This window comes from Rhipicephalus microplus, chromosome 8 (genome assembly GCF_043290135.1).
Source record: "Rhipicephalus microplus isolate Deutch F79 chromosome 8, USDA_Rmic, whole genome shotgun sequence".
In the NCBI taxonomy this organism is placed as follows: Eukaryota; Metazoa; Arthropoda; class Arachnida; order Ixodida; family Ixodidae; genus Rhipicephalus; species Rhipicephalus microplus.
In genome coordinates, this window is record NC_134707.1 from 46,897,885 (window position 1) to 46,911,643 (window position 13,759).

At 44.2% G+C, this 13,759-nt stretch overlaps 2 protein-coding genes across 4 annotated transcripts in view; one reads left to right on the plus strand and one right to left on the minus strand.

The window, feature by feature from the left end:
- LOC142768998 (uncharacterized) overlaps positions 1–13,759 on the plus strand; it is a 147,541-nt gene that overhangs the window by 55,461 nt on the left and 78,321 nt on the right. The window lies entirely within an intron of this gene.
- The window catches only part of LOC142768995 (uncharacterized), a 44,112-nt gene continuing 32,110 nt past the window's right edge, over positions 1,758–13,759 (minus strand). For both annotated transcript variants that reach the window (XM_075871713.1, XM_075871712.1), the window contains exons 8-10: positions 6,296–6,346; positions 3,061–3,119; positions 1,758–2,176 (exon numbers count right to left, since the gene is read on the minus strand). In XM_075871713.1, the coding sequence (XP_075727828.1) occupies positions 2,081–2,176; positions 3,061–3,119; positions 6,296–6,346 (206 nt within the window). In that variant the 3' untranslated portion in view covers positions 1,758–2,080. The remainder of the gene's footprint in view (positions 2,177–3,060; positions 3,120–6,295; positions 6,347–13,759) is intronic.

Genomic DNA, 13,759 nt, shown 5'->3' on the forward strand with positions numbered 1-13,759 from the left:
TCGTTATTATATAACACTTAGATAATAAAAGTACGAACTTCTCTTAATATTAACTTTTGAGGACAATGTAGCATTTCGTCCGTTTTAATCAGCAAAGCTTCTGTGGAGCTGCAGTATTCAGTCACATGTTGAAGGAAAAGCAATATTGTACTGCTGACCATCATCGGTCTCTCTTTTGGGTAGAGCATCAAGAAGGACTTTCCAAATGATACTCAGCCAGACGTGTCTTGTACGATCTGATTTCATTTTCGCTCACACCAATTGGTCCATTCCTTCAGCGATGCTATGATATCGAAGACAAGGTTACATATACCAATAAGTAATATAATTTCGTTAAATTATAACTTGCGCAGGAGGTGAGGTGCGGCTACTAATGTTGAAGGCATGTTCACTCGAGGGCAGCACAAGATTAAGTAGATTTGTCATCAAACGTTAATTTAAACTGCAGAGTTAGTGCGTTCACTTTATTTAATGAAAATTTCGATTTTTGCGTCCTGGTACGAAAGTAGTTTGAAGAATAATCCATTTTTCTTTTGGATTAAGCATCACAAAACTGGTGCCGCTCTGAGAATTACTTTGTAATAGCGAGTTCCAAAATCATGGTATGTACCATTGCGTGACTGGTCCAGATCTAAAATGCGTGTAACAGCAGAGCTGCTTGAGCCGAGCATTTCTTCAAGGCATGTGCAGCGAAATGAGCGTCATAACGAATGAGCACGCACCGTCTTATTTTGCGTCGGCTTCGCTCCAAGAACAAGCGGGCAGATTTCTCTGGCTTGTCCCTTAATAAATACTCGGTGAGAGAACGAGTACAGAGAGGGCAAGATAGAGTGCAAAAGAGACAGAAGGCGGCACTGATCAATTGATAATCGATATAAAGAATGTGTATGAAAACATTTTCGAAATATATGCCCGCTATGTGCGATATGTAGACGGTATTACGCACAAGTGTATTGCACCTGTGCATTAACCAGGGTCGACGGCGAGCCTCGACGATAACTGTCAAACATCACGGGTTTTACTCTTTGAGGAGTGAAACTCTTAGAGAAAAAAAGCAGGGAGGCGGAATCCAGGAGGCAGGAGTCCAACCTACTTACTCACGATTGGAAGGTGAGTGTGAGAACTACTCGACTATTCAGTCAAGCCAGGAGAGCATAGTATGGCCTTGTGCAGTTTAAAATACTGAAGAGGTGAAAAATAGAACTATTGATGAGAAGAGAATGAAGGTGTGACACAGCATATTAAAAATTGAAAGGATAAAAAAGGGAAATGCATATACAAAAACAATGAGGGAGGGAAAGAAAGAAACAACGAGAAAGCATGCGGTAAGTAAAAAACGGAGGAAAAAAATACAGAAGCAGAGAGCTAGCAAAAAAAAACACAGATAACGAAAGAGACAGAAAGTGAAAAAAAGAGAAGTTATGACATATATATGGATATAAATGAATAGAAATGATGTAGACAGTCACCAAGGACATGAGAAAAAACGTCGAAAAGTGGGAGAAAAGCAAGAGAGTAAAAAAGAAACAGCTTACTAAAAGAAACCCTAAAGATGGCCACTTCAGACTCGGTACTTCAAGTGCGTAGCCTGATAACAGAACGCTGCCTTACTGTGCTTTTTTATGAAATGAACAATTGGTTATCTATATTTCCAACGAGAATAATAAGCACAATTTGCAGTAGTTAGGCCAGCAAACTCCAAATATATTGTTCACAAAATCAAGCACCTAGATATACGGTACGCAAGAAAGAGCACAACAAATTCACTTTTTATTCAAAACTGAATGCATTGTTTAGAGTTCTCTTTTTCTCAAGTTGTGGTTGTAAATACTCGCATTTGTTTTTTTAGCCACAGCACATCATGCACCGAGAAAAATTCACAAACAGCAAGTCATTTTATTTGTGAATGCGCCAGAGGACCAAAATGATGTTTTCTATTTTATTTTGTTTGATTTGTTATGGTACGAGTTGTAATAAGTTAAGCACAGTCACTATTATGTCCAGAAGTGCACCTTAACTCATTATAAAAGGCGGCGTCACTGATTTCTAATCGTCGGCCGAAATAGTTCGACTATTTTATCTATAATGGCCGCATTCGTAGTATTCTTGGCAGTGTAGGTGGTTTTCTCGGAATTCCAGGTTGCGTTCTGAAAACGGAAACACTTAGTGGAGGTTCCTGAAAAGGTAAAAAAAAAAGGCAGCCAAAGTTTAAAACAGAAATATATTGTTAATTTTCATGAAATTGTAACCAAACAAAGCATGCGATGTATTGCTGTATATTGTTTTTTTGTTTTTTCGGCGCATACCTTAAACCAGTGCTTTTATATAGAAATGACTTGGTTGCCCGATCACCTATTTAATCACTTTAATTGAAAAGTTGAGTGTTGTTGCGCTGTACCGCTCATAAAAATAATAAAATGAACCTGTCTGACTGCTCGAGGCAAGCAAAAATATACTAGTGTACTGTCACATGCTGCTAAGTTGCCTTCTCGCAGTGTGTCTGTTATTGTTGTATCTAATTTATGATACGAAGACGTCCATCATTCCAAGCTACAGTATCAAACTACACAAAACAATGAATGCTGCATAATAATGTCTAGAAATCTATTACGCTTAGTTCTATTAAATGAGTGTCTATTACTTTGTTACGTCATTCTAAATATGGGTAGTGTCCCAGAAAAGATTGAAAAGCGCTGCTCTGAAATCATTCGCTTTTGACTTCACATTTAGAAAGAAACTCGAGTTGTTTCTTCATGTTTTTTTTCTTCTTAAAATCAAAATGCTACTCTTATATTGAGTATTCGAGTCACCTAAGGTATCAGATAATTTCACAAGGCATTGTCATCGGGAAGATCTGAGGTGGTGTAAAAATGATCTTCCTGGTTCACTTTTGCACGCTGTTGAAACAAAATAAATTTATAACCAGGAAAACTAATTGTTTCCCGGAATATCAGGCTTTGGGTTCACTGCATGGTCGTACCTCACGATCTGAAGTTAGTACAGCCACATGCTATGCCTGTTTCAAGAATCACTATGATATCGTAACGTAAGGCATCTTACGTTAAGTGGTCCTACGAGGAAAGGGATATCTTGCTCTTGGAAAACTAAGAAAATTCGTTCTGCAAGAAAAGGGAAGTGAAATCACACATTTCAAGTTCAATATCATTATGAGCGATCCTGATAGCATTGAGTTTTGCACTGTGGAAGACCATCAAAATCGGCGCATATAAAGAACTTACCTATATGTGCAATTGTGCAGTAGCGAATTCTCTGTGTATTTATGTAGTTAATAATAAAAATACACATGAGGTACGCACACCTTTGGTACGCCCTCTGACGCCCGTGAGCACACTCACGGTTGTGAATGCGGAAGTTGTTTTATTTTTTTTTTCGTACGAAGCCTAGTTCTGCACCTTTATGATCGCGTACATTCGTCTTCTTTAAATATATGCAATAAAATGATGAATAATGAAAACTAGATGATCATTTAGTGCTGCAGAATTGCACAAAGATTTAGAATATTACGCTTAATTCTGCTAAATAATATTCCAACAATTACTTTTAATTATTACCAAACCGTAAGCGATGTTGTTTATTAATATTTTTATATTTAAAAATGGTAATTTTAAAGACTCCCGAACACTTATCGCGAAATTTCTTAGATGCTTTTTCTCTCTTACGATGTTCTTTTTAAGCTTGTACGTATTGCTCGTCATGTGCAGATATCATGCAGGTGAGTTTTATACGTATATGAATGCTGTAAACACATTACCATTAATAGACTTTCTTACTTTGCTATATTTAAACGATATGCGCAATCTGCTTGCAGCAAAAGCTCGTTAATTTGTATTTCAATGGACCAGAAAAAAGTGTCGAAATTGGCCGAATTTATATTTCTCTGAAGTACTAAGAAACAATGTCTTCAACAAATGTCTCTAACACAATTGCTTCATTTTCTTGAGCAATGCGTAAATCTAGTACTTGTTATCTGTAACAGCCGCAATTTGCTCAACAGCAGTACTTCCCGTCATCCGCAACTTTCTTAACATCATGGGTGCTTCTGCAGACACCCGCTTTTCAAGGCGTAACATTCTCGTAATACGTAATGCCACAACGAATGGCCCCAACCACACGTGCCGAAAATATTTTCTCTCGAAAAACTTATGTTTTGGCAGGGACAACGTCGCAATGTAATTTATCACCAGTGTGCAGACTGAGGTTGCGTCCTTTCATCTTCAATAGCTTGCACAATGTTTGAATTCAGTGACATTGACGCACATTTGTCATAAGTCGTAAACCGCGAAATGTTCCCCCTCTGACAAAACTAAGGACGCTATGATACAATCTACACAGTTCTAAAAGCACGGGCGTGGTCCAAGTTCACAGTGAAAAACAAATTGCATAGCATCACATAGGGTGCAGAATAATGAATGGCGACTGCGTAGTTCTGTAGACATGCGATTAAAAAGAAACTTCTGTTTGTCGAAGTTCAGACCCCAGACGCTGTTGACGTACTGATAGCACTCACGCAGTTCACATGTGCAGAATGAGAGCAAAAACGAAGCAAGTGTGCCGCATCCCCTGAAGCCCCTGATTGGTTGGTGTAGTAAGACTGTCGTTAGCGACCATTCCTTTCTGAAGGCCTGTGGTCATTCTGGTTGTTTGCAGACGCTCTATTCACTCCTTTTGCTGCACCTATTAACGTTGGTTCGTGCTTGGTGTACTCCGTGAATTGTCTGAATCGACTTAGTTGTGGCGAAGATGACCGAATCGCAGTTTGACGCCATAAAACAAAAAAAAAAAACAAACATGCTGGCCGCGTTCAAAGAACCCGTCCGAAATATTCGATACAACAAAGGAGCATTGGTCAAACTCATTATCTCTCACTATGCTATATTTACTATTCAAAGATAGTTCTTGTCTCCCGCGTATTCAATTCCCATTAAAAAAATCATTTTGCAACGCCCTACTAATGAACAAGGATATGGTCTTGTGTCAGTTGGTGGCAGTTTGAGGGAATTAACGAAGGCTTTTGCGATAGTCCCAAGTCATTCCTTTCAACACAGCTTGCACTCCAATCACACCTACGCATTTTTTGCTTGTTCGGCTAGTTGATTTTTTTTTTGTGTGTGTGTGTGTTCTATGGCTCAAGTGAGCGACGTGTGCATCTAAAGCGGTGAAATTTCGTTGGTGGTGGCAAAAACGCTGATGGCTTGCCATAGGCCTCCATTGGTAGCCACAAATCGGGGAACCGTAGGAGCAAAGTTCATGCTGCATTGTACAGCACACAAAGGGTTAATGTGCACAAAAAAGCGAAATTCAGATGAAATACTGTCTTTTAAATGTTTTTTTAGAAAACGGTGCTATTTCATTATGTGATTAGGTTTTCCGAACGAGGTTTGTGCGCTGTGCGAAACACAACCGGAAAGGCCAGAATAGACGCTTACGGTAATGTTTCCTTCCCAATTTTGTCCCTGTGAGATCTTGACCTCTAAGTATTCAAGCACTTGTTTACACACCTTCTGCACAAAAAAAAAAAATGAAATACCACAAGCCTTTCTATAACAACCTTCCTTCCCCCCCCTTTATGGAACCGAATCACTTTGTTGAATCAATCATTTAGTCTAGCCCACTGCAAATAGATACAGATGCTGAAAATCTGCACGTATTTTATTCATAATTTATTTATTTATTTACAGGATTTCTGCTGGCTTCAAAGTGAAGCCAAAGGCAGGAGTGGGTAACATATAAATATAGGTATAGCACGCTGAACATTTTCACAATATATTACGCACAGAGAATGTCGCGGACACACAGGTTTCAACGCGGTAAAAAGAAAAATATACAGTGCATGACATGCAATTGCGCATAGCATAATACCTATATAAGTGCGTACTAACATCACTTGTGTACTAACAACGCAACGTCACAAAACAAAGAGTACAAATATGGCAGGAAGACATGCTATAGGTTTTTTAGCTCCGATGAGAATTACGCCACTGTCGCCGCCTCCACAATCCCACCAGGGAGGCGATTCCACTCGCGTACAGTTCGTGGGAAAAAAGAGCCCATGTACAAGTTCGTTCTGCAAGAAAATTCCTGTAATTTTTTTGAGTGATCCGCCCGCGTGGGTCGTCGCACAACTTTTTCTATATACGCACTTGAATCAATGCCAAGCTTATCGTGGTAGAGCAGATACATATATTTTAGTCTATATTATAACTATCTTCACGTAACTGTCCCCAGCAAAGGTGAATACACGTGTGAGCAAAAAATGAAATACAACATAACTCACCATTTCTTTTCTTGGGTAGTTGTCTTAATAATTGGTGATCATTCAATGGTTCTGCAGATAAGGCGTGAAACACTCCATGTGAAGGGACAGTCACTAGTAATGCAATACAGTGCATTTTGCTTGAGAGCGTTTTCAGTCGCCGGTATATCAAAGGGTGTCTTATGAATCCCAAACGATTTCGTCCCCAAATTCAGTATTGCGAGCAGGCGCATCTTTTGTAAACCACATATTTGTGTCATACGTTTGTTACAAAATGTCGAAGACCACTAAATGTATTAAAATGCATTGAACCTCATTGTCAGTCTCTTCCTAAACTTTCACGTAATGTAGCCTCAAAAGAACTTCCTTTGATTGTACCTGAACTCACTAAAACGCAAGCACGCGATAATAAAATGCACACAGTCTTCAACAGATACATGCTTTTCTAAATATCACTCTCTAAATCATGCTAACATTCTACTTATTTTATAGGAATAACCTGTATGCTCAAACGTACAACCTTTTATTTGCGTAAAAGTTGTAACCTCTTGTAACAACTGGAGTGACTGCCGACCGCCGGGCTCTTTTGGCGTCAGTTGAGGGAACTATTTTACATGCGGAGCATGTTATACTAGGGGCTAGTCATGCGCCGTCGTCGTCCGCAGCCTCCCCTTCTCCTCTGCCAGCCATCTGTGCATCCCTTCTTCCCGTCAACACAGCGCGCGCTGCGCTTGCTTCTCCCCTCCGCGCGCCGTGTGACGTTTAGTTTTACGTGCGCCAGCTGTATGCTAACGCGTGCATGCGCAGGCCGGGGCTGGCGCTCGCTATAAATAACCGAGTGTCGGGGCGCGCCACCTTTCGTCGGTTGGTTTGTGCGGTCGCTCAACGTCCAATGTCGCTGGTGAAAATGTATGTTAACGAATCTGCAAACACACTTACTGACGTTCCTTCCAATAGCGTCAGCCAATGTGTTCGCGGAACCGCAAGCTATTCCGCAGACACTTCGTCCGTGGACAAGGCCGCGCTGAGAAGAGCTCGCGATGCGGAACGCAAACGTTGGCATCGAGCAGAAGATCCCCAGCTCCGAGAACGTGAAGAAGATGCGAGACGTCAGCTTAGAGCGGAGGATCCAAAACGCAAATCAGCTGCGATACGTTAACGTCGAGCGGAAGATTCGTAGCTTTGAGAACGCGAAGCCGCTGCGAGGTGTAAGCATCGGCAAGAGAATCCGGACGGTGAAGCCGCGTGCAAGCGTCGACTATGCGAGGCCGATCTCAATGCCGCCCGCGAGCGCGAGCGAAACGACCGCAACGAGTACCCTTCGTGATATTTAGCGACTTCAACGTCGACGTCGTCAAGGACGATCGGGTGGTCGACTACATGGAGTCGCGGCACTCACTGAAACGAGCAACACACGACGGCAAACATCATCCAACCACGGTTCGCGGGACGTGGATCGACCGCGTCTTTGCAGATTTCGACCTTCGACCGCTGCAACCAGACCCACCCACCCTTCACTTTACGGACCATATAGCCATCTTGCTCAAAATGCCCAAAGCGTCTCATCAAGAAACATCGTCTTGCACAGGCTGCGTGCGTGCGTGTTCACTCGTGTTCGCTCTTAACACACACGCATGTCGCAAATTACAAACCACCTTTTTCGCAGTACAACATATGCTCCGCATGATAGCCAGTGTTTCCACTCGGGAAACTGCAGTCACTTTTTTAGTGGTGACATGTAGATTAGCAAACTGTATTTTTCATTCTATACAACCAGTATCGATCGTACCAAAAAATGAGTGCGTATATAACGAAAAGAAGTAAAAGCTGTGTTAAGTACCCTTTCCAGTGACATCTAGTAGGTGTGCCTCTACCACGTCTCTAACGCTGCTCTCCCTCGGGAAGCGAGAAGTAGGCCGGAGGCTAAGCTGCGGGCTGACTTGCATGCCATCGTTTTCTAAATGTCTTTACTATTCGTGAAAAGTAATGTACACTCTGAATAACTGCTTCGATGCCTATGAAGCTGCGATCTCGTATACTAACGTGTACAGGACCTCAAGACTCCATCCAGATTACAACTCCTCCCATCTTGTGAGTCTTCGTGCAGGAAAATTTTCGATTTTTAGGAGAATTGTAACCTGTATAGTTTGAGCGAAAGGAAAAAAAATCTTCATGATAATGCAGAAAACTTCAGGAAGGGTGAAATTATTCTACGACGACGGATAATTAGGGGTCACAGTGTTGTAATTGGGTCAAGCGTATATGCTATACAAGCATAACTTTTAAGATTTGTTTTTGATAATTACGCGGAGTGATTTCCAGTTCACTGTTGGTGTTAGACTTCAAGCCCCCAATGTGCAGTGTTTCAACATTATGTGAATAATACCAACAATATTCTGCGCCATTGGCGGGGCTGGTCGTGATTTCGAAAGTCGCAAATACGTAAGACACGGCAATTATAGTATGTGTGCGTGTATGGGGGCGGAAACTAGTACTGTTGTGCAGGGAAATATGGCAGAAACTTCATCATTGTTTTCAGGGAAAAATCCCCCAAACAGGGAATTCTCCTGTCTCTGAATGGTAATTCTTCAGTGTCGTATACAAAACATCACTGCCGGAGTCCCATGCACATTGACACCTTCTTCCAGTGACCCTTGTGTACGGACACCTGAACGTGCCTAATAAACGGGACAAATCAGAAAAACAAATCAACCTCGTCTTCTACTTTGTGGGTGAGTTAAGCACACAGTACAAAAACCACTCATTTTATTTTGTGACTTGGTTCAATTTTGAAACCACCTATCTTGACGTGTTCGGTCACTCGGCCACTAGCAAGCTGCAGGCAGACATTTACTTACGCGAACCAGCATTGCGTGCCGGGAAATATTTCACAGGTTACATAAGAGACATCCCCGACTCGTGTAAGAAAGCCACTGTGGTCATTTCCGAGTCGCATAAGGTGACGAATATTATGAAAAGCTTCAGTGGCAAGGCGTCTGCGATCCTGCTCGCCAAAAGCCCTCGCACCATCACAGAGGTCGTCCCAATGTGAAAAAAGTACCACGTCCAGCGCTGGCCACTGGTGATTACCCTTATCTCAACATCACGCGACGCATATTTCTCTAGTTTCTGAGCCATTTCTTTCCAGTCTGCATGGCTCACCGAAACCAAGTCATTTATGTGCAAAAAATTACCCTCTAGTTCTTTCTGCTGTCCTTCGCACACGTGCGTCATATAAAACGTCCATTGACCTCATTTTTTCTTCATTCTTTCAGGCGTCTAAACGGGAAATCGCCGCACTCATACCTCAATATTATCAGCAATTTCTGGCGCCTGCACCACTCACTTACGCTTAAGTTGTAGCCAGGCTACACCAAGTTATCTCTGCAGCTGCCACACTTTGTTACGCTGAAGCTTTCGCCTTCGAAAAATTACAGGCCTTCAAAGTCGGTTCGCCCCCTGAATAGTCCAACACAATTCCTAGTCCCCAATCGCCGCTCATCATGTAGTCATGTCAGCAGAGGCCCCATCCATTGCCTATACCGACATAGGTAGAAACAACGTTAGCGAACTGATGGCACTCTTCTTACCAACGAGGTTCAGTGTACGTGGTTACGCCAGTCACGTCACACTTTACTGCAATTGCATGTGGCTATCTCGGCTCAAATCACTCGTAGCCAGCCAGTCTAGCTACGTGCATTACGACCCACTTATGCCTATTACACCGACGTCACGCCCTTGTCCATCGATGCGCCATTCACCTTATAGAATACACCGCTTAATATCAGCGATTGCACCTCGCCTGATCGCACGAGAACAGGAAAGCTGGTCCTCGCAGTTCGTGAGAAAGCATTGAACTGTTGAACTGTGCCATTCACGAAGTGCTGAAGCAGTCAGTGGAAACGTTCAAACTTATAAATGTAGTTCTGGTCGGTGTTAAGGCATCTGCCATTGTAGACACTAGAGCTGCCGTATGAATTAAGGATGCAAAACTTGCGCAATTACTATAAAAGCAGCCTTTTTGGAGTGAATGGCAGATGTGCTATTTATTGCGTGGCTTCTTGTTCCGCCAGCTAAATTAACCAGATTTTACCGTTTCACAATTACTAAGAGCGGCCACATTTTAGAATTAGGAAATTGGCTATGTACTATTCGCAAAACTTAAGTTCTCGCAGTTGACTCAATGGCATATTTCTAATGGTTTAAATGTTAGTTGTTTGAATGTCTGTAATAACTATTATAAGTAATGTATGCGCGCATTTTAAGATCCCCTATGTTACAGTAAACGAACCGCCACTAGAAGCACACAGGTGTGTCTTTTGTGTGGTTTCTTAACAACCATATATATATATATATATATATATATATATATATATATATATATATATATATATATATATATATATATATATATATATATATATATATATATATATATATATGCCGTGTAAATGCCGATGGTGGATTCGAGCTGCGACCTTGAAGGTATTTGATAAGTTGTTGGATCTCTGAATCATTCCACTGTTGTTGGGCCAAGTCAGATTCAATGACTGCACAAAGAAAATGGCCATCGGTATCATCGTTCCTTGATGTCGTCGCGAGGGGTGCGCGCGAAAGGCAATCAGCATCAGTGTGCTTGCGGCCCGACTTGTAGACGACTGTAACCTCAAATTCTTGAAGGCGTAAGCTCCATCTCGCGAGGCGCCCTGAAGGGTCCTTGAGATTGGCCAGCCAACAGAGGGCATGATGGTCCGTAACTACTCTGAATGGACGGCCATACAGATACGGTCGGAACTTTGTTATCGCCCAAATAACAGCAAGACATTCCTTCTCCGTGGTCGAGTAGTTAGTTTCCGCAGATGACAAAATGCGGCTAGCATAAGCGATGGGACGTTCAGCGCCGTCTTGCCACTGGACGAGTACTGCACCAAGACCGATGTTGCTTGCGTTAGTGTGAAGTTCGGTGATGGCATCTTCATCAAAGTGCCCTAGTAAGGGTTCACTCTGAAGGCACTGCTGAAGCTGGGAAAAAGCGGCTCTCTGCTCTGGACCCCACACGAAAGGAGTATCCTCCTTCGTTAAACGGGTAAGGGGTTCAGCGATGTTGGCAAAGCTCTGGACAAAGCGCCTGTAGTAGGCGCAGAGACCCAAAAACCGGCGCAAATCCCGTTTGTTCGAAGGTGGAGGAAATGCAGCAACAGCCATGGTCTTTTCTGGGTCTGGTCTAATGCCATCGTGACTGATAAGGTGGCCGAGGAACTTTAGTTCTTCGTAGCCGAAATGACACTTCTCCGGTTTTAGAGATAGGCCTGCAGATCGAATAGCGACGAAGACGGACTGAAGTCGTTGTAAATGTTGCTCAAATGTTTTGGAAAAAACAACGACGTCGTCTAAATACACGAGGCAGGATTCCCACTTCAGACCGGACAGGACGGTGTCCATCATCCTTTGGAACGTTGCCGGTGCAGAGCACAATCCGAATGGTAACACTTTGAATTCATAGAGGCCATCGGGAGTTATGAATGCTGTTTTTTCCCTGTCGCGTTCATCGACCTCGATCTGCCAGTAGCCGCTGCGTAAATCCATTGAGGAAAAATATCGGGCATGTCGAAGTCGATCCAGTGAGTCATCTATGCGTGGGAGAGGGTAGACGTCTCTCTTCGTCACTTTGTTGAGCTTCCGGTAATCGACGCAAAATCGAAGAGTGCCGTCTTTCTTTTTAACAAGTACGACGGGTGACGCCCATGGACTGTTCGAGGGTTGGATGACGTCGTCGTCGAGCATCTGTTTCACTTGAAAACGTATTGCCTCTTGTTCTTTCTGCGACACGCGGTAGGCGTGCTGTCGTACAGGCCGTTCGGTAGGGTCCGTTATAATGCGGTGCTTCACGGTTGGGGTCTGCTTGATTTTGGAGGTGGACGCAAAGCAATCACTATACGTACGTAAAATCATGCGTATCTGCTGTTGCTGCGCACAGGATAGCTGGCAATTCACGTCAACCGTGCTGGCTATATCAGTGTTACCTTCGGCAGCAGTGGCAATCGGAGCGATAGTGGAACATTCTGCGTCATCGATGGCTTCAAAGTTCGCGATTGCTGTTCGCTTTGCTAAGTGTTGGTACTGGCCGCCGAAATTCGTGATCAGAAGCTGAGTCCTCCTATGTTTCAGTTTGACGACAGCACGCGCGACACAAATCTGCCGAGCCAAGAGCATCGAGAGGTTAGTTTCCGCGATGCCACTACTCTTGTTGTCACAGTCGCTCTCCACCGTTACGAACATACTGGCTCGCGGCGGCAGTGCGATGGTGTCGTCAGCAATTCGAAGTGTTGTGGTCGGCGCAACTGCATCCTTTCGTAGGGCTGTATGGTCGTTAGATAACGTTATGAGCAGGTCGCGAAGGTTAATAATGGCTCCATGCTCGCGGAGAAAATCCATTCCGAGAATCAGGTTTTGGGAGCATTCGCGCAATACAACGAAGGAAACAATGTACGTCGACTCACGAATTCGGAGGCGGGCAGTGCACATTCCTAGCGGTGTCAATAGGTGACCTCCCGCAGTCCGGAGGTTGGTTCCTTGTCCCCAAGGTGTCGTTACCTTTCTTAGCTGTGCAGCGAGGTCAGCGCTTATAACAGAATAATCGGCACCCGTATCTACCAGAGCGGTCAGCGGGTGGTTGTCGACAAGAACAGAGATACGAGCAGAGACCTGTTTGTCGTCGATGGCGCACGTCGGTGAAAGAATGTCGTCGGATGTCGGCAGGCAAATCGGGGGAGGGTCTTGTAACGGTCGATCAACAGCGGCCTCACCCCCAGAGGTCGCTGTTCTTAGTTTCCCCGGCGCGGGCTTGTGGATCTAGGTGATCTTCCTGCGAGGACGTCCGCAAAGGTTGATTGTTGGCCAGGTGACGTGGAACGCCGTGGAGATGGTGAGCGGGATTGGCGACGCGGAAGGGTTGAGGATCGTTGGCTTGCCAAGTATTCGGCGATAGCACGGGGCCGCTCACCATCTCTGGGTCGACGAGCATCCGGACGAAAGCCGGGAAGACCCATGTGCCTGTAGGCGCACTCACAATAGATGTGACCTGGTTCACCACAGTGATAACATAGAGGCCGGTTGTCGGGAGCACGCCATACACTGGATTTCCGTGTAAGGGGTGGGTTGCCGTACTGCGGTGGTCCCGAGTAGAACGACGGTGCCGTCTGCAGGGTGGACGGACGGGACGGATAGCCAACAGCCGGTGCAGGAGTACGCAGTGCTTCCGCGTACGTTAATAGCGGAGCTTCGGCTGGGCGCGGGGCCATCATGGGTTGGACTTCGGCTGCACGCAGAGTCGTCATGGGGTGCACCAGCTGCCGGACCTCTTCGCGAACGACATCCGTTAAAGCAGCAACATGGGGCGGAGAAGACACCACGTGCAGCTTTTGAAGCTCCTCGCGCACAATACTGCGCACGAGCTCCGTCAGGTCTTTTACAGTCGTGACGTAA